The 20516-nt window shown below is 43.4% G+C and overlaps 1 protein-coding gene across 10 annotated transcripts in view; it reads left to right on the forward strand.

Moving 5' to 3' along the window:
- Window positions 1-20516, forward strand: part of AMOTL1 (angiomotin like 1) — a 155517-nt gene that overhangs the window by 83296 nt on the left and 51705 nt on the right. For all 10 annotated transcript variants that reach the window (XM_079101932.1, XM_079101934.1, XM_079101930.1 and 7 more), the window contains 3 exons: window positions 1711-1860; window positions 5387-6314; window positions 19140-19431. In XM_079101932.1, coding sequence (XP_078958058.1) covers window positions 1711-1860; window positions 5387-6314; window positions 19140-19431 — 1370 coding nt within the window. The remainder of the gene's footprint in view (window positions 1-1710; window positions 1861-5386; window positions 6315-19139; window positions 19432-20516) is intronic.

Below are 20516 nucleotides of genomic sequence, written 5' to 3' on the forward strand. Positions count from 1 at the left end.
CTCATTGGAGTCATTCAAGGAGTTTTATAAATTACAGCTGTCTGAACTCAACCCCCAGATTCTGAGTGAATAGGTCTGCTTGAGGTCTGGGTTTTAAAGTTCTAAAAGTTCCACAGGAGAGTTTGATGTGCTGCCAGGACTTTTTACCTCCTTAGTTTTCTACCTGCCTGAAAACAGAATCCTGGTCAGGATTTGGCTTTGGATCCTGGCCATCTAGGATCCTGACTTTAACCCTGCATTTTCAGATTTATACAATATACAGACAGAGAACAAGGGCCAGGAAAGGTCTGAGTTTCTTTGTGAACTAGTTCTTGCAGACTGGCCAAAAAAGAGAAGGCTGAGAAATAATGTCTTGTGCCTTTGAACTGTGATTTTAGACTGTCTTCATACAACAAAATGTCATTTCACAAGGTGAGAGTCACAACTGTTATTTTATTTTTTCTGAAAATTTTTTAGTTGTAGATGAACACAATACCTCTATTTCATTTATTTATTTTTATATGGTGCTGAGGATGGACCCAGTGCCTCACACATGCTAGGCAAGCACTCAGCCACTGAGCTACAAAACCCCAGTGCCACAACTGTTATTATTTTAAATTTATAAGATAAATAGTTATCACAATCTTTTTTCTCTGTAGGGCAGTTGTGCCTATGATTCAATAGCACATGCAAATGCTATTCATGTGTTGAGGTGAAGAAACTCAGGAAGACCACCAGTGCATTCCTATCTCTCAGCCCTTGGTATAATTAGTGGCTTACTAGTAACATCACCCTGTGGGAAATGTGTGGAAAACAAACCCAGGAAGAAATTCAAATGACCAGTTCAAAGGGATTGCTAAAAAGCATTTTTCTTCTAATGGAATTATCTTTTGGGAAAGGATTTTAATTTTTTTAAAAAACGTATGACTCTCCAGAGTAAACTAAGTTACTTTTGCTAAAAATAGCCTTAAACTTGGTGCCCACGCAGGGAAATCTGCAGAGCAGGAAAACAGGCTAGACCCATCCAGCTGAAAGTTCCCATGGATGTTGTGTGTACACTGTCGGTGTCACTGTAGTGGTATTTCACGTTCAGTGACTGTAGAACTGAGTACAGTGTCACATTTAATTGGATTTGGAAGCACACTCCGGTTTGTGTGTGAAACAGAGAAATGAGCTGAAAGGCCAATGGTTGGCAGAGGCCCAGACTCCAGAATCCAGCACACGACTTCAGAAACCTTTGAGCGAGGCTAAGTGCTCTGTCCTAGGCTGGGACAGTCTCTTGCAAGCATATCGTCTGACACAGTGGCCACCTCTTTCTTGATCTTTTTATATCTTGAGAGATAGTTACTCTTCACACTTTGGTTCTCCTTTTGTGACCTTCCCACCTCCCTCCTTTTAACTTCCTTCTTGATCATTCTGAACTTGAGGACTTGGCTTCGGTTGGTGCTGCCACCACCGCCCTTGGAATGGGAAAAAATGAAGCCTCCATGCTTCTTCAGCTCAGCGTGTCTTAAAGACTGTTATGTTGACCTCACAGGTCATTTTTGTGGGTGGCTGGACTTGTGATAATTCTGAATAGTAACTTTGGAATTTTATGAATCAAAAAGATAGAGCACTCCTGCTGTGGGTTGCAATGTGGGACAGTGCTTCGTGGGCTGTCATGAGTCACACAGGAAGGGGGGGGGGGGCACTTGATTGGCACTAACATACACATTACTTTCTTTCTCCCAGCACCCGCTCCTGTCTCTTACAGCCCCAGCAGTCCTGTGCAGATTCTAGAAGACACCAGCTACTTTTTCCCAGACTTTCAGCTCTACTCTGGGAGGCATGAAGCATCTGCTTTGACGGTGGAGGCAAACAGTAGCATCAGGGAAAAAGTTGGTAAGTCCTTTGGCTAACTTGTGTTGGAAAAGCAAAGTAACGCCACGTTTCTCATTTTTATCTCTTTTGATGCAGTAGCCCCCCTTTATGTGTGGTTTTTCTTTTTGCATTTTCAGTTACTCAAGGTCAACCATGATCCAAAAATACTAAATGAAAAATAACAGAAAGAAAAATGTGCAAGTTTTAGAGAACTTTTTAAAGAATATATTGTTATAATTGTTCTATTTTATTATCAGTTGTTCTTGTCAATCTTTTAGCATGGTTAATTTATAAATTCAGTTTTATCATAGGTGTGAATGCATAAGAAAAACTTGACTTGTGTAGGGCTCAGTATTAGCCTTGGTATCAGGTGTCCACTGGGGATCTTGAAACGTATCCCTGAGGAGAAGGAGGGATTACTATAACTCTGATTTTTCTTTTTCTCTATTCTTGTCTTAAAAAGCAGTGTATTGGGTCAATGGTTGTCTCTTTGCTGGTAGATATCTTATTTTTATTTATATACTAATATCAAGTATGGATTAAAAGAAGAGGCCAGAGGCTAGAGGTTTTAGGAGGCTGTTTATCACTTCTCAGAAGTTGGTAAGGAGAGCTGACACCCCTGGAGTAGGGTAAGGTGCCCGAGAGTATGGAAGAACCTACTCCATGGGAGAGCATATTGGTGTAGAAACTAAGGCTTGCTTCTGATTTTGAACTATTATAAATGTGAAATTTCATAATGAGAATTAGGGGACCAACATGGAGAGGCTGTTTTTTGCTATCGTAAGGACACTAAAAATGTCATTGTCTTTCATGCTTTCTCAAAGTTCAATATCAAGAAAGTAAGAGAAATGTAATCCTTGATAGTCTTTAATTAAAAAAGACAGTTGTGCCAGGTGCGGTAACTAACACCTGTAATCCTAGCAGCTCAGGAGGCTGAGACAGAAGGATTGCAAGTTCAAAGTCAGGCTCAGAAATTTAGTGAGGCCCTAAGCAACTTAGCGAATCCCTGTCTCAAAGCAAAAAATAAAAAGGGCCAGGGATGTGGCCCAGTGGGTAAGCACCCCTAGGTTTAATTCCCAGTATCAAAAAAAAAAAAAAAAAAAAAAACAATTGTAAGCCTCCTTCTAATGATGTGTGTCTGTGTAAACACACACAGATGTATTCAAATACATATATGCATATAGCTTGTAGGCAATCAACATTACTTTTTTTTTTTTTTTTTTTTTTCATTTCACTGTAGACTGAAGAAAAACCTAGCTTGGCAGTTAATTAAATGTGGGGAGCAAAGGAGAGAACAGATCAAAAGTGAATATGAGATTTCTCATGATGAAGATGCCATATATAAAATATATATATACATATATATATATATACACACACACACACACACACACTTGGGGATAGAAGATGGTTTTATGGAAAATGATGTGTTGCCTGTATATACAAAAACATGAACCATCGTTGCTTGGACCCATGGAAGTGCAGGCTGTGTGGACTTGCTGGAGTCAGCTCCCTGACTCACGGGAGGATACTGAAGCTCAGAGAGTGTGAGTGATTCGTTCAAGGTCGTACCCGTAGTAAGTGGTGGAATTTTTACGATCCTAATGCTATATAATATCCATCATACACTACTTAGAAGTTCTATGGAAAATGAGCTAGGTGTTGTTTTCGTGGGGCTCACATAGGTATTCTTGTACTGTTGAATATCTGAGAACAGCATTGACTGGGAAAGTGCAGATGAGAAGACTTGAATCTTGCCTTTATGGAGTTTGGAGTCTTGTGTAAATAAGTAATTGCCACCTGCTGTGGTAATTGCTCCAGTGAAATATGTACAAATGGCGTGGGAACTTTGGAGAAGGAAGGGTGAAGCCTGCTAGGCTGCAGCAGGAAAAGGTTTTACTCCAAAGGTAGCTTTGGAGCTGCCCCTGAAGCACAGAATTTCCCAAGAGACCTGGCGAGACGCCTCTACCTAGGGAGAGGGAAGAATGCCAGCGAGAGCCCAGAGGCTGGGGAGAGGTAGCATGTCTTGGAAACTGTACTTAGATATGGCAGGAGGTTAAACTCCAGGGCTTACCAGTGTTGGGTAGGCATGGCATGAAATATTGCTGAATAGGTAGGCAGTTTCTGCTATACCATATGATAGACTGTCAGCTTCATCCTATAATTGATTGTTGGGGCTTTTGTGCAGAGAAGTAATATGAGTCAATTTTTCTATTGGAACAGTTTTTTAAGCTAGTGTGGAAGATAGGTTGGGATCTGAGGGGTGGGTTTAGAAATAGAAGTAAGGCTAGAATCAGGGGCATAAAGACGCTATTGAAATGGTCTGGGTATAAGAAGCCAGTGACTTGGAATGTTGTGGGAGTGAACATAGATTTGGAGTCATATCCTGGCTCTGCCTCTTCCTATCTCTGACTTATCTTCTCTGAGCCTCTCTTCATCTGTAAACTGGGGAATTAATATCTGCCTCATGGGATTGTATGTGGGATAGTTGAAATTACATATGAAGAGATTGTAGCAGAATACCTGTCATATCATGTACACTTTAGTTATTGTGGTTGTTAATAACAAACTTGGAGATTGGCTTGGGAATGACGAAGAAGTTGACTGACTGGATGTTGGAGGTCAGGGAGAGGAAGGAATTACTATGGAAAATTTCCAAGTTTTTTGGTCTGACAAAAAGTAGCTGAGACAGGGGGACCTCAAGTTGGGGTGAACAAGTGTGTGGGAAGAGGAATATATGTTGAGGTAGAAGGCCTTAAGAGCTGTCAGCTGCCCTTGTAGGTGTGGGGGGTCATGACTTGGAAGATGAGATGAAGATTCTGTTGAATGAGGGAAGAAGAGCACTCAGGACAGACCCAGACCTGGGGGGAAACTAAATTTAAGGCACAGATGGAGAATAGGTAGCAGAGGAGTGTTCAGAGGCAGGAGGAGGGGCAGCCTGGATGCCAAATTAGGAGAGCACTTCAAGAAGCGCGTGATCAACCATGTCAAATGCTTTGGAAAGGTTAGGTGTGTAATATGAGAGTTTGAAGACTCTTGTGGATTTAGTTACTAATCAGAGCAGTGGATGGAGCATTTGGAACCTGGAGACAAAGTGTGTGGGTTGCTTGCTGAAGATAACCAGAAGAGAAGGAAAGGGGAGATGCAGGATAGCAATTAGAGGTCTGTGGTAGGGCCAAGAGAAGGCGGTTTCTTTGTGTTTGTTTTGGGTTTTGGCTTTTTTTTTTTTTTTTTTTGAGATGGGAAAGACTTGTGTTATGTTTTTGTGGATGAAGAGAAGGGACCATTGGAGAGGTTAAAGAAAAGGGGGAGGCAGAAGGATGGAGCAAGTCGAGGAGAAGCAGCAGGAGAGGGGATGGAGAGTAGCCAAGTCACTGTGAATTGGAGAAACATCCATACATTGCAGGGTAGATAGATAGAGGTGATGGGGTTTTGAAATCTTGTCTTTAATGCTACTGTAGTTAGAATGCTAATTGTTCCACATACTTATAAGCATGTATCTCCTGGGGAACAGCCTGATATCTTTTTTCCTGTGCTTGTCTTTTAGAGGATCCTCTTTGTAACTTCCACTCCCCGAACTTCCTGAGGATCTCAGAGGTGGAAATGAGAGGTTCCGAGGATGCAGCAGCTGGAACAGTATTGCAGCGGCTGATCCAGGAGCAACTGCGGTATGGCACCCCTACTGAGAACATGAACTTGCTAGCCATTCAGCACCAGGCCACAGGGAGTGCAGGACCAGCCCACCCTACAAACAACTTTTCTTCCACGGAAAACCTCCCTCAAGAAGACCCACAAATGGTCTACCAGTCAGCACGCCAGGAACCGCAGGGTCAGGAACACCAGGTGGACAATACGGTGATGGAGAAACAGGTCCGGTCCACACAGCCTCAGCAGAACAATGAGGAACTGCCCACTTATGAGGAGGCCAAAGCCCAGTCACAGTTCTTCAGGGGGCAACAGCAGCAGCAGCAGCAGCAGCCGCAACAGGGCCCTGTGGGACACGGTTACTACATGGCTGGGGGCACCAGTCAGAAGTCCCGCACTGAGGGGAGGCCCACGGTGAACCGTGCCAACAGCGGACAGGCTCATAAGGACGAGGCGCTGAAAGAACTGAAGCAGGGCCATGTCCGCTCTCTGAGTGAGAGAATCATGCAGCTGTCGTTGGAGAGGAATGGTGCTAAGCAACACCTCCCTGGCTCAGGGAATGGAAAGGGGTTCAAAGCAGGAGGTGGGCCCTCTCCGGCCCAGCCTGCTGCGAAAGTGCTAGACCCTCGTGGTCCTCCCCCTGAGTATCCCTTCAAGACCAAGCAAATGATGTCCCCGGTCAGTAAGAACCAGGATCATGGACTTTTCTACAGTGACCAGCACCCTGGGATGCTTCATGAGATGGTCAAGCCTTACCCTGCTCCTCAGCCTGCTAGAACAGAAGTGGCCGTGCTGAGATACCAGCCACCCCCAGAGTATGGGGTTACAAGGTGATTATCAAGTCTTGGGGGTCAACTCCGCTTCAGTAATCTTGTTACTTTTAATGCATCTTAGGTTTTTGTCATTAGGCTTTTTTTTCCCCTTGCATATGATTTTTTTTTTTTTTTCTCCTTGTGGTACCTGGGATTGAACTCAGGGACACTTGGCCACTGAGCCACATCCCCAGCCCTATTTTGTGTTTTTTTAGAGGCAGGGTCAAACTGAGTTGCTTAATGCTTCATTTTTGCTGAGACTGGTGTTGAACTCATGAGCCTCCTGCCTCAGCCTCCCAAGCTGCTGGGATTATAGGCGTGCATCATGCCCGGCTCCCTTGTGTATAATATTTAACAGTCCACTTTGGACGAAATGAGTAGAGAGAAATCGGGGATTTTCTCCAAACATAACAAAGCAACTGGGGAAGGATGAGTGGAGGGGAGAAACTGCTACTGTTAGCACCCTTGGGCTCTGCCTAGAGGCCTGCAAATGAGCATTCTCCTGGCTGGCTTTGGAGAGTGTCCACACTCACCAAAGAATATACTGTTACCAAGGCGTTTTATAGTCTCTCTTTATTGCAGATTTTAAAGGAAAATAGTCTGAATGCTAGAACGAATGAGTTAAAGAGATCCTGGAAATCACATAGTCCCCCTTCCTCCTTCTACAGATGGGAAACTAAATCCTGGAGAGATTAATAAATGTGCACATAACTCTGGGCAGCTGGGGACTAGATCAGGCATCCTGACATCAATATCTTTTCAATCTTTTACCCTAACTCCTCTTATAGCCTTCTGTGTGTCTTCTGACTGACTAATGGATTCAGTCACACTAAGTATGTGCTTTGCATAGCTCTGGACCAGGTTTGCAAATGAAGATATGGTTCCTACCCACAAGGACTTTGTAGTATTGTCTCTGGGGAAACTGGTACCTGAACAGATCACTGCCATTCGTTGTGGTGTTTAGGATAGAAATATGCAGAAAGCTCTAGGGGAACAGACAGCATAGTATGGCTCACGACTGCTGGAACTGGAGAGGGCTTCCCAGAGGAGATGACATTTGAGTTGGATCTTGAAGGATTCATGAGTTGTGGGACAGAGATGGAATAGCAGGATAGACTGTGGAGGGAATGCTGTTTCTTGAGACAGAAAGGCCATGAGGATTTGCCTGGAACGAGGGGCAAAAATGCAATTGGGAAGCCTGGTGCTTTTAGGTAGGGACTGTGCATTGGTGTTTAATAGCTGACTTCAGTGGCAGGAGTGAAGGATGGAGTAGAGGACCAGAAGCTGTAAGTCCCTTCAGGAATAGTTTCAGTAGTCCAGGTAGGAATCAGTGAGGATACCAAGGCAGAGGCAGAGGGAGTAGAAGAATGCTGTAAGTTAAGCGAGGCAGGGAAATAGAAATGACAGGATGCTGTGACTGAATAGATGCAGACGTGGAGGAACGGAGCAACTGGGAATAGGGTGACTGGAAACGGAGCTCTCAGGAGAGAATTTGGGAGTTGCCAGTGTTCGAATGTTGCTGAGCTTGTGCAGGAGTAGAGTGGAGCATGAGAAGACAGGTGGCCCCTGCCTATTATTGGATGCATCATTCTCATAAAGGGTTTGTCTATTTCTAAATTGAATGAGCAAGGGTTCCTCATGTGACCCCAGCACTGGGCATATGGCACGTGGTATGTCCTAATGCACACCCTCTGAAGAGGGAGTGGCTGGAGCTCAGCAGAGTGTTGGCTGACCTGCCACTTACTCCCCAGCTCAGACACCTCCCCTCTGTGGGTGGGATGCCATCTCTGAAGCAGTCTGACCAACTTTTAGACTGTAGACAGGTGGTGGAATGTGTTCTTCCTAAGGTGGGGATAATCTGATTCCACTGGGGAATCCGAGATAAGGCCAAGGAGCTCTTCTTCTTAAGCTTTTGTCATTAGGCTTTCCCACCCCATTCTTCTTCTTTCCCTTTTATAGTTACTTATGTCAAAGGAGAAATTTTAATTCAAAACTTCCAAATCTCTTGTATTTGCATTCCATAGATGTACCTCAGCTGTTCAAAATAATCCATGGTGTTGTTCCAGAATCATGATATTTCACACATTTCACTCAGACTCTGGAGCTTGTTAGAGGATGAAAATCTCCCCCAGTGTAGTCTCCTTCCTCTTCATTGACTTAATATTTGTTAAATGGAGGTCTAATAAGGGGGTCAATTATGCTCTTTGTCAGTTGGCAGTAGATGTGATATAGGAGGGAGAAATGATTTGGGAGGAGGGACGTACTTCTTGGAGGTCTGTCAGGTTATTTGTGGAAAGTATCATTTGTCTGGAAGTGCTGATGTTAGAAAGAAGAAGAAATGTGTGTGGGGTTTGAGCTTATTGCTAGGTTTGGCAGCTGGGTCGACATGACACATCAAAATGTCTGAAAAGATGTAACAGACAGGCCATTGAGGCTGGGTCAAGAGCTGTAAGGCTGCTTTGTGAACTTGGCCATGACTCGCCAGCATGGCTCCAGCGGTACAGCACTTGGCTGGCTGGGTAAACAACGTTGCATCTACACAGCCCTACTTCAGACACTTTAACAGCCTGATCTCCAGGGTTTGAATCTGAAACCCAGCAGTGTATGATATCCAACCTCCCCGTGACCCAAGAGACAAGCAGGACTCTGAATTTCACTGACATGTTCCCTTGTGCTTAAGGGGTTGTCTGTATTATTAATAGTGAAGGTTTAGGAAGTTACAGATGATTGGGTGCCACGTTCTGTAGCATAGACTCCTGCACCAGAATGAGAGGTCTTTGGCCGAGTTCACCCAGTCTATCTCCCTGTCTGGTGCTATGAATGTGAGCTCAGGAGGTAAAGGATGTTCAGTGGTTTGGTACAAACCATTACATTGTTGAGACTTTACTCCTTTTTATCTAGACACACAGGTCCATAGAAACAAGCAATAGAATGTATGAGAAGAATAAAAAATTTGAATTTCTTTATTCTTGACTCACTATCACTTATAAATCCTCTCACCTGCTCTAATGAGTTAAAGATGTGTGGAGTCGTCTGGTAGATGATTGTTAAACACTTTAGACTCCTTCCTCTTGGAGGGGCCACTAGTCCAGGCTTAGTCAACTTGGAGCAAGTTGGCCCTTGTAGGTGAGCTGGTGGTGGGTGGAGATGGAAGCACAAGATTGGGACCTGCAGGGAACATGAGCTGCTTGTGGATAGGCCCTGACTTCTCTTGTACTGTTTTGCTTTTCACTCAACCTGAAATGGAAATGGATAGGAAAGAGGATGAGATGGAAATTGGGTTGTTACTATAGAAAACTACACTTCTTTCCCCAAGTCGTTTGAATAATGTTAATCCTAACTCACTTTATGGAAACAGCATTTCCAGAAGTAGTGACTTGGTTTGTACATTGTGCACTGTTAGTGAAAATTAATGCATGAGTGAATTCTAGTTGGACAGTCTGATGTGTCAGAGGAGTTTGGAGTACATTAGTTTACATGCATGCTTGTTTTCCAAAGAAATAAGTGTTTCAAAACATTTGAAAACTAGAGATGCTAAAACTTTACTTATTAATATCCTATTTTCCAAATACAGCTTTTAACATTTTCCTGTATAAATTATTTCTTTTATATTATAATCATGAATTATATTCAGTTTAGTGGACTGGGGAGATAGCGCAGTGGTAACTCACGTGCCCAGTATGTGTGAGACCCCGGATAAATAAATAAATAAATAAATAAATAAATAAACAAATAAAACATATATTCAGTTTCGTATCTTAGCTTTTTAAGATACCATTGTTTCACAAACGGTTTCCCATGATCCTTTATTATTTTTGTAACCATCCTTTTTGTTGGTATATAATATTTTATTATGTACATAATTTATGCCACTTTTAAATAAATAGTGCAGTGAATATTATTATACATATCAAAATTTCTATACTTTGGCAGATTTCCTTTAGATCATTATTTAGAAATGAGACTATTGGGTAAATTATAGTAAACATTTATTGGCTTATGATGTTGGATAACTTTGTAAAAATATTACAGTGCCTGTTTCACTGCACTTTGATAAACATTAGTCATTATAATTACAACAATTTTGCCAATTTAAAAGGAAAGTAGTGTTACCTCTCTATTTTAATGTGCAGTTATTAGCTAGGTTAATTTTTTTAGGTGGTAGGTTTATTTCATTATTCTTATTTGAACCTGAAAATTGACTCTTCATGATTTTTTCTTCATATAATTTACATGCTTTAATGAATCCCATGTTAACTAAAGCCTGTTTTCTCTAACACTTGCTCAGATTTTCCAATTTTTAGAACTTCTTCTGCACCATTAGTAGGGGACAGTGGAATTGGGCAGTGGCAGGAGGACAACCTTCACCAAGTGCTCACGGTGAGCTGGCACTTGGTACGGGTTGTCATTCTTAGTCTTTACAGCAATGCTAAGGATTCGGATACTCTTAATATATCATATTTACATGGATCAAGCCTGAGGCCTAGAGAGCGAGGTTATTATGACAGGGCACAGTCTCCTCCTGGTTCAGGAGCCAGGGTGCACACCTGAGCTCTACTGCACATTGAGCTCCCTATGAGTTGCAGTGGAGGCACAGACTTAAGTTTTTCCTTGACATCAGCTTACCTGGTGCCTTTCTAACCAGATTTACAGAATAAATACATCACGTACTATCCAGCCTGTGTGCTCCCCACCTCAGTGTTTTCCCCAAGGACCAGAAAACCAATATATTTCCTCCAGATGTCAGGAGGAAAATCCTCAGGTGCCTCTTCTTTTCCAGATACCCTGGAAGACTGGTAGTAGCAAATTTAACCTTGTGGGCAGCTTCAGGGTGTGAACTTTAGTTTGTCTTGTGGTTTGCTTTTCTTTGGAGTGGGGATCCAGGGGAGTTGTGTGTATTTTTTCTTTAGACATTTTGAACAGAGCATTTCAGTTATAGAAGATGATAAATACTAACTTAAGACTGATGTCTATGTTTTAGGCAGTATCAGTTTGGAAAAGGACTAAGAGTGACTCCTGATGATGAAAAGAACACTTAAAGCTCTGTTTCCTCTCTGAGCCTGGGCGCTGTCTTTTCTGCCCTTTATCTTGACTCGGTCTTGACTGTTCAACACAGGTGTTGGATTTACAAGCTTCCTGGAAGCAGAAAGAGTGCTACCTGTTTATTAATATTTTACTCACCTAGGAATGTATTAATTTAGTATGTAGACACTTTATAAGAGGAGGTGATGGTAGTATTTGGCCCAGCCCTCTGTCCTGGGCTGATAAAATTTCATCTTCTAAGATAATGTCCAACCAGAGCTGCTGAGGATCTCCTTGTGGAGAGGTGGCTTCTTACTTCTTGTCATAGGCCTATCATCGCCACCTTCTTTCTTTCCAGTGCAGGGGATGTGCAGTCATTGTCCTGTGTTCAGTGGGAGAACCTGTGGTATGATCCGTCCTCAACTATCCTATTTTCCCTACAAAAGTGCACTGTGGATTTTTTTTTTCCAGGAAACCTTCTAGTTTGGTTTTGTTTTGTTTAGGAAAGAATCAAAGGTCATTCTCTGGGAATATGCCAAATGACAGTGCAGGGAGGCGGAAGGGAGTAAGAGCACATGTGGCTAATTAAAGACAACACCTCTCCTCAAGGAACCCCAGTCAGTGCACAGTGCAGCCAAAGGGCAGTTTAACATACACAGGCATGCTGATGGCAGGTCTTAATCCTGGTGGGCTCCATGGTTGGCATGTGCTATAGTAGCTAAAGAAAGGTTCACCAGTCCCATCTTACTTTGTGTTAGAAATGGCTAGAGGAGAGAGAAAAATTTTAAAAGTATGTGTGTGTCCAAAATGGTGAATTATGATTTGCAATTTATACAATCATAAAACCAGACTCCTATATGTGGGATCAAAAGATACACCAGAACCAGTACTGTTAGACTAAAATCTGTGCATTGCCCTTAGTGAAAATAAAGTCATGCAGCCTTATTTATATTCCACACACGTAAATGTGTGTTTGAACGTCAGCATCAGAACTCAGGAGTTTCTATAATATTTAAGCTGAATTATGGCGGATAAGCCAAGTAAATGCCCCATGTGTCCTGAGAAACAGTTCTCTAGTATGGGAATTTCAAGAAGCTAGGGTCAAGTTCCGGTTACTTTCCCAGGAAAGCTGATGCAATTCCAGCTGCAGTGCTTTAGATGAGTGACTTCTCCAAACAGGAGGGTTATCCGTATCCCCCGGCATTGCATTGGTTGTGTTCTTAGTTCACCCAAGAGTCAAATCTTAATCTAACATTTATGAGCCCTGTGGTGTCCGTGTGACCAGAGGGGTCCAGGTTTCATGGATATGGAGAAAGAAGTTTCAAGGGGTTTAAATTCAGGTTCCAGTCATATTTTGCAAAGTTTCTTTCAATTAGACAAGTCATTTTTATTTTTATAAACTATGTTTATCTACAATTAGGCCATCAGGAGGAGGTAGGCTACATAGTACTTTGTTGCATGTAGCTTGTCTCCATTCATGCCCATTCATGTGGACTCTGGAGACTGCAGAGTGGGAACAGCTGGGCTGTTGGCTTAAACTGCTCTGATGGTCACTGAGTTTGGGAATTAGACCTCTGAAGTGAGGCCCTTTGATGCATGTGCAGTATGATCTAGAGAAGTGCTGTCCAATAGAAATACAATGTGAGCCATGTGACTGATGTAAAATTTCTTGGTAGACACTTTCTACAAAGTTAAATGAACCACCAGGTGCAGTGGTACACACCTGTAATCCCAGTGTCTGGTCAGGCTGAGGCAGGAGGATCCCAAGTTCAAGACCAGCATCAGCAACTTAGTGAGGCCCTAAATTGCTTAAAAAAAACTTAATGAGATCCTGTCTGAAAATAAAAAACAAAGGGCTGGGGATGTAGCTCAGTGGTAAAGCGCCCCTGGGTTCAATCTGATGTTCCAAAAAATAAATAAACAAACCAGTGAAATTAATTTTAAAACGTCTGAGTTAATCCATTTAAAAATGCTTTTAAACTTATTTTAATTAATTCATTATATCCAAAGTATTATCATTTCAATAAGTAATCTGTATAAAAAACTCTAATGAGCTATTTTACTTTTTTTGCATTAAGTCTTCAAATTCTGATGTGTCTGACACAGCACATCTCAATTTGAACCAGCCACATTTTGAGTGCTCTATAGACTCACGTGGCTAGTAGCTACTGTGTGGATGGTGTAGGAGAAGGGATGAGAATCTGTCTGAGAATTTACTGACCCATCCTGCCCTCACCCTGAAACAGTGCTCTGCCTCTGCACAGCACTGTGTTCTGTGGTGCTGGAGGGCTTGGGGATTACTCACTGAGGCTTTAGAAGTAGGAACTGTGATTCCTAATGCTAACCCAAGTTCTGAAGAGGAAGGCAGACCTGAGGGTGTTGCTTCTTGCCCTTTTTCCTAATACCCAACAGCAGTGTGTGATAACAGGCTAACAACTAGAAAGTGCTTTCCTGAAGCAAATTCGGAGTATAGTGATCAGCTTATTGAATTCTCACCAATCTGTGAGATAGATACTATTATTGCCAACATTTAAAACTGAGGAAGAGGTTAGAAATGTCCATGCTTACTTGGCTAAAGTAGCAGAACCAGAAATCAACCCCAGTAAAAAAAGAAAAAGAAAATAAGATACTTCTGTCCTGTGCCACCACGAGAGGCACGTTGGCGTGGTGGAAGCTTGTGGGTTCATTTTATGCTTTGTTTAGATGTTGAGATCTCTGTTTAGTCATGTGCCTTAATTTGCATAGTTATAAAACAGAATGATAACTGCATACAGAATGAGAGCAGCGAATGTCCAATCTTGTGAGGATGAAATGGCACAGTGGATGTAAATTGCTATTCATGGCACATTTATTTACAGGTGTAATATAAAAGCATAAGTTTAAATATGAAGCCTTGTATGCAGAGAGGAGCAAACGGCCTGCTGATTAGCTGCCACAGATGCCACTAATGGTCTTATTTCCCCAAACCCATGTATCATCACTTCAGTTTTCACCTGCATTTTGTGATCTCAGATACATGAGCAGAAGGTCAGCACAGAGCTAGGTTATTATGTTGGCATCTTAATGATTCCACAATCTACCTGTAGTATCCAGAACAAGTCTAAATGCCAGAGGTCTCTTTCTTAATAAAGCAGTATTTAAGTTTTACCTGTTATTTGAAAACCCATCAATCAAAAATGGTGCACATTGCTCTCCTGCTGACAAAAATTTATTGGGTGTCAACTCTGTAAGAGTCATTACTTCCTATCTCTCAAAAACTTGCATGCTAATTATTGGAGGGGAGGCACAGAGGTATGAAATATTAAGTAATATTATATTTAAACAGGAATTCAAGAGAACAAATAACATGATGTAAGGCCAGTGACGGCAAGTTGTACAGGTGAGATGACAAGTTCAGGGGAGAGAACTGGGTCCCAGATCTGGGTCATGCTGTGCATAGATTGGGCCAGATCATTGATGACAGAGGATCAGCCTCTGAGTTTGTCCCATGCCTTAGATACCACCCTCTTTAAATCCTTGGTGCCTGTTTCCACACATAGCTGGGGAGAAGCACTGGCAGCCCTACTCAGATGTCTTTAATAACTGGTCACTTGGGTGGCATGTGGGAGAAGGTCACTTCCTTTGGTACTTCAAGGCTCATTTGGCCCCTTGAGAAAGGAGTAGGAAGCTGTGCGTCCTAGTGAAGTTAAGGATAGTGGTGCCTGCCTCCATTTGTGTGAGAGTTAAGCAAGGCGATGAAAAGCAGCACCTGGAAGATAGCACAGACCCTCAGTAATGCCTCTGCACAAGGCATTCACCCGTGAAAAGAGCAACACTGTGTGTTTCAGTCCAAGGAAACCACTGAAGCAGATTTCTAATGCTCATGCTTACTCCAAGATCACTTGAGCCTCCAAAGTGTTCTGGTGCTATAGCTTTAGGGGGTAGATCAAGGATGCGATGGTGGCTCAGACTGGGCTACTGGTAAGTGTCAGGGACCCTGAGCAGAAGATTGAAGGATGGCTGCCGTCCCTCCCCAGGTTCACCAGCATATACAAGCAAGCAGTGAGCTTGCAAGGACCCTGGAATCAGAATGCCCATACTTGATGCCTTTTTGTTCCTCTTTTCTCTGGTTTATCTGTTCCTATGTTTTACAAGTTACTTCTTCAGCTTTGTTTTCTTTGTCTAAATAGATTGACAGTGATATCTATTTTATAAAGGCCAGAATGAGATGATGCATGTAGCAGGGGATACCACAGTAAATGGAACGTCAAAAGTGCTCAGTAAATGTTAATCATAACAAAAAATTCTCTGGACTTCTGGTGATTGCCCCATGCTAGGCTCTGTGTTAAGGACAGTGGATGCAATGATAATAATTTTAAGAACAGTAATAGCAGCTAACATTTGTCCAGAGCTTACTATGTGCCAGATCTTATAGATATTCCTTAGGTCTTTTGACAACTATATGAAGTAAGTGGAATTTAGTCCCAGGAGACTGAGACTTAGGATGTCTAATAAACTTGCTCTCTGACTTCGCAGTCTAACAGGGGAAACAGGGTTACAAACAGACAGTTACAGCCTAGAATTATATTCACAAGTATTTCTCAATAAATTTTGACTCCCATCCCTCTTTATTCCTTTCCTTTTTGTCCCCATTACTAGGAAGTGTTTTTCCTAAGGCTGGCCCATCAATGGCATTGCAAGCTCCACCTTGCAAGCTGAGGACAGGCAGTTTCATAGCACTGGAGTGATTTTGTATGAAATTTCCCTGTGCTGTCCCAACACTATTTCTACCTCATTGACACTGAGTCCAGATCTGCCAGACCTTGGAGACCACCAACCCAAGCTGGCTGAGTGCTGGGACCAGGGAGTTGAGCTGTGCCTTCCTGCCCACTCCACCTGTCACCATGTGTGGTTTGTTAGCATGAGTGCATAACTGGGGTACATGGAGGCAGTGTCCTTTGTGTAATAGGAGACTCCCCATTCTTGGCAGTCGTGATTTTTCTATGTTCTCACATCATTGAGGACTTAGGCTGGCATCAAGAAGACTGTGTCATCTGATTTCTGCCTCTCTTCTTGGTTTTCTTTGTGATCATTACTTACCAGGAAAAGAGGACTGAGAAAATGGTTCATCATTGACCATAAGTGACTTCCAACTCCCACAGTTAAATTAATGTTGGATGTGGAAGCCCCACCCTGAGGGTCCCTGACCAGGGAAAGCCCTGATGCTTCTGAGAGCAGAGCTGCTCACCTCTGCCTCCAAGACCAGCAGTGTTTATCCCTGGCCTTGGATGAAGTGTGAAAGGAAAGTTTAGGAGGTGGGAGGGGACATTGGCCTCTGACTCAAAGGCAGTGGTGTAACTGCCTGTTTGGACTCTTGTGAAGGTAACCTCTTTCCATGAAAAATGCATTGTAGGGCTTAGCAGCCTATAGGAAGCACATACTCAGTAAGAGGTCTGTGCAGTTTTGGGCCTATGCCTGATAGTTGTGTGACGTGGGGTGAAAGCTAGGCCCAGTGACCTTTCACTCTTGTGATGATTTGGGGATCTCTTTGTACACACAGGAGGATGCATATATTCACACCAGTGTGGAATGGACACAGATTAGTTTTAGTCTAAATGCAGAAATGTTTTAGTCTAAAGATATAGCCAAGTAGTTGTGCAACAGGGATGTAGAGAGAGCAAGGAGAGATGGTTTAAGTCTTGCCATTGACAACATTCCCTTCTGAAATCTGAGGCCAATTGGAAGGTGATGCTCACTTATGGAATGTAGCATTTTCCTCCATGGAAGCCTGGGAGACTTAGATGTCAGCCACATTAACATGAAATAGAAAGGCAAAAGGGGATCCACTTGGGAAGTATCTCCTGAACCCAGGTGGAATGCTCAGATGTTAGTTACTAAGCAGGGCCTGAAGATAGGTACTATAGTATCATCTGCTGGGTTTGGTCTTTGTTCATCTTTATGAAGGTCTGCATATCTGTGAAGTGAGGGCCAAAGTGACCCTTGTTAAATTTTCTTCTAGAGTTTGACATTTAGCTGTTAGGAGATGACATTCAGAGGAATCCTGGCTGTAAGTAATGCTTACAAAGTGAGAGATGTGGAGGCTGGCGAGGGCCAAAAACATTCCAACAAATGTATGTAAAAGGAAAATACAAGGCCAAGTGACCTGAGAAAAACCGGGGTAATGCTGGGAGCTTTGTTATAGATGGCCATGTGTTATGGAGGGTGACACATGTAACTGTCACAGATTACAAGGAGCTGGATCTCTAGAGGACAATACCGATGGGTGTTTGTGTTGCTGTTAATTCTTACCCTTCACCTCCAGTTCCCAGTAGGAGGTTCACAGGAAAACAAGTTTTCCTGTCTGAGCAAGAGAGGCGGCTGTGGTTGGAGAACTAGACTTCAAGACTATTTACTGTTTATGCCTCTACCTATAAAATTTTTCTTTGGCGGGGCGCAATGACACATGCCTGTCATCCCAGTGACTCGGGAGGCTAAAGCAGGAGGATCATGAGTTCAAAGCCAGCACTAGCAATGCTTAGCGAGGCCCTAAGCAACTTGAAGAGACCCTATTTCTAAGTAAAAAATAAAAAGGGCTGGGGATGTGGCTCAGTGCTTAAGTGCCCCCTGAGTTCTATCCCCAGTACCAAAAAAAAAAAAAAAAAAATGTCTTCGGAAGCCCTTGGCCTAGACTTAGCTTGAAAGAAAATGCAGTGATTCTTCTGAAACAGGTTAACAGAATAGTGGGGAGAGAATTGTTAGGGAGTGGAGACAGGAGGTAGATATCCATCGTTTCAGATAAAAATGCTAATACCAGGAATTTGAGCCTTCGAGGGACACTTTATGTGTTCTTTCTAACATGACAAACTGGGCTTGATCTCAGACCTCCTCAAAACAAAAATTGAATCAGTCCCTCCTACCAGACTTTCCCATTTCATCAAATGGTAACCCCATTCATTTGGACAGAACCCAAAATTGAGGAATAATTTTTTACTTCCATCATTTTTTCTCCCCGTCTTGGATATATATTAAACAAATCCCAGATCTCACAATTGTTTCTCTTCTCGTTTTGACTGTGTGAGCTCTCATCATACTCACCTAGGCCATACCTGGGCCTCCTCTTTGGGCTCCATGGGTCTTTTGCCACTGGGTAGTACATTCTTTGCACACCATTCTTGGCAAAGTCAGGTCCACCAGTGGCCTCTGTGTACCCCCAAGGGTTCACGCCACCAGGCTTTCTTTCTTTTGTTCATGCCAGTGCTTATTCCTGCCACAGACCCTGTGCATTAGCTGATCCTCTTACCTGGTACCTCTTTCTCCCACTTCTTTACCCCTTCGCCCAAACTACTGTCACCTTCTGATTTGCCATTCAGACTTGAGCTCAAATTTCTGTCTCTCACACTATTTATTTACTTTTTTATTTATAGTGCTGGGCATTGTACCCAGGACCTCATCAACACCAGGCAAGTGCTGTACCACTGAGCTGCGTCCCCATCCCTAACCTCTCCATTCATTGAAGAATCCTTACTTTCTGATTCTCAGCTTTGCTCTATAGTTTGACAGCTCACCTGTGCCTGTGTTACTCTCCTAGAAGGTAAGCTTCTGAGAGCAGGAACCTGGTCGGTCTTGTTCACTGTATCCCCAGCAGCCAGCACGTGCTGATTCAGAGGGAACCGCAAATATCTGCAGGATAAGTGGCAGGGCTTGTTGCTCAGTTGAGCACTGGGAAGCGCACCGGTGACCTCCGACAGTGGAAGCCGCGACAATACGTATGTTGGTGGGGCTTCCTTCCTGCTCCCACCACTTCCCCTGGGGTCTGATTGCTGGTCTTCTGTTCCCTTGCAGCCGCCCATGCCAACTTCCGTTCCCGTCGACCGTGCAGCAGCACAGCCCCATGTCCTCCCAGACCTCCTCCGTCAGTGGGCCACTGCACTCTGTCTCCTTGCCACTTCCACTTCCAATGACCTTGGCAGCTCCACAGCCCCCGCCTTCTGCCTCCCCCAGCCAGCAGCTTGGTCCAGATGCATTTGCAATTGTGGAACGCGCCCAGCAAATGGTGGAGATACTAACTGAGGAGAACCGAGTGCTTCACCAGGAGCTTCAGGGTTACTACGACAATGCTGACAAACTCCACAAGGTATGTGTCTTCCCAAGGCAAGGGGACAGAGAAGCTTCCCTGGAGGGAACAGGATCCTCTGCCTGCTCATGGGCGTTGATTGGCTGACTCATTTGCCGACATTTAATGACACCCCTTTTAATGCCAAGGACTGTGCAAGGCTTTAGGGAGACAAAAATAAATATGCCCCAGTGCCTTCCTTGGAGGGGCTTACAGTGCTATAGGGCAGAGAGAGTGTGCAGAGCTATGGTAGGTACAGCTCAAGTGACACTTGACGGAGCCTCGGAGGCTAAGTAGGATTCCCCCAGATGGACAAATGTGGAAAAGGGAATACAGACAGTAATACGGAGGAATGAATCAAGAGAGATCAATTTTCCTTTGTATGTGGGAATCTCAGGAACCTTGAGATTGCCATGTCTGTCTCATCAGCAACATCGCCTGGACACTGGAGGAGCAAGAGTAGGGGTTATATTGTGTGCTTTTTTTATGCTTGCCACTGATCAGGTGGGAAAACGCTGAGTAATTCCAGCCTGTGTAGGCATCATGGCAATATCAGAATGTGAGATAGCCTTTGCCCCTAGAGCATTATGCTAAGGGCCAAAGTAATTAGAACATCATCCAGCAAGAGTAAAGTGTTACAAGTCTTTAATTTCTTAGTAATCCACATGGCTGCATGTCATGTACTGCAGGAAGTATGGAAGAGGAGGGAGAGGCAAAGGTAATGGGGTATTTTAGGGCAAGAGAACCATGGGATGCTCAAGTTTCATTTTTGGAGCCAAGAAGCTTGTGTGGCAGTAGTGATCTTATGAGTGTAAATGCCTGATTTTGTCCCTGGCAATAAGGAGAAAGGGTAGGAAAATAAACCCCACTTTACTCCAAGAGCATTGTCCCATTGACTCTATATAACAATTAATAATTGTGGCTAGATCAATTAGTGTTCACTATTGATTTCACACGTAAGGCTGATCTTTTGCTAGTCAGGGTTTTGGTGTGGTAGGCCCCTCTCATTTTCTGACCGCTGGCAGAAAAAGCTGGGAGCAGTGGATTTAATAGAGCAAATGCGGGCTGGGGATGTAGCTCAGTTGGCAGAGTGCTTGCCTTGCAAG

This window comes from Sciurus vulgaris, assembly GCF_902686455.1.
Source record: "Sciurus vulgaris genome assembly, chromosome: 11".
In the NCBI taxonomy this organism is placed as follows: Eukaryota; Metazoa; Chordata; class Mammalia; order Rodentia; family Sciuridae; genus Sciurus; species Sciurus vulgaris.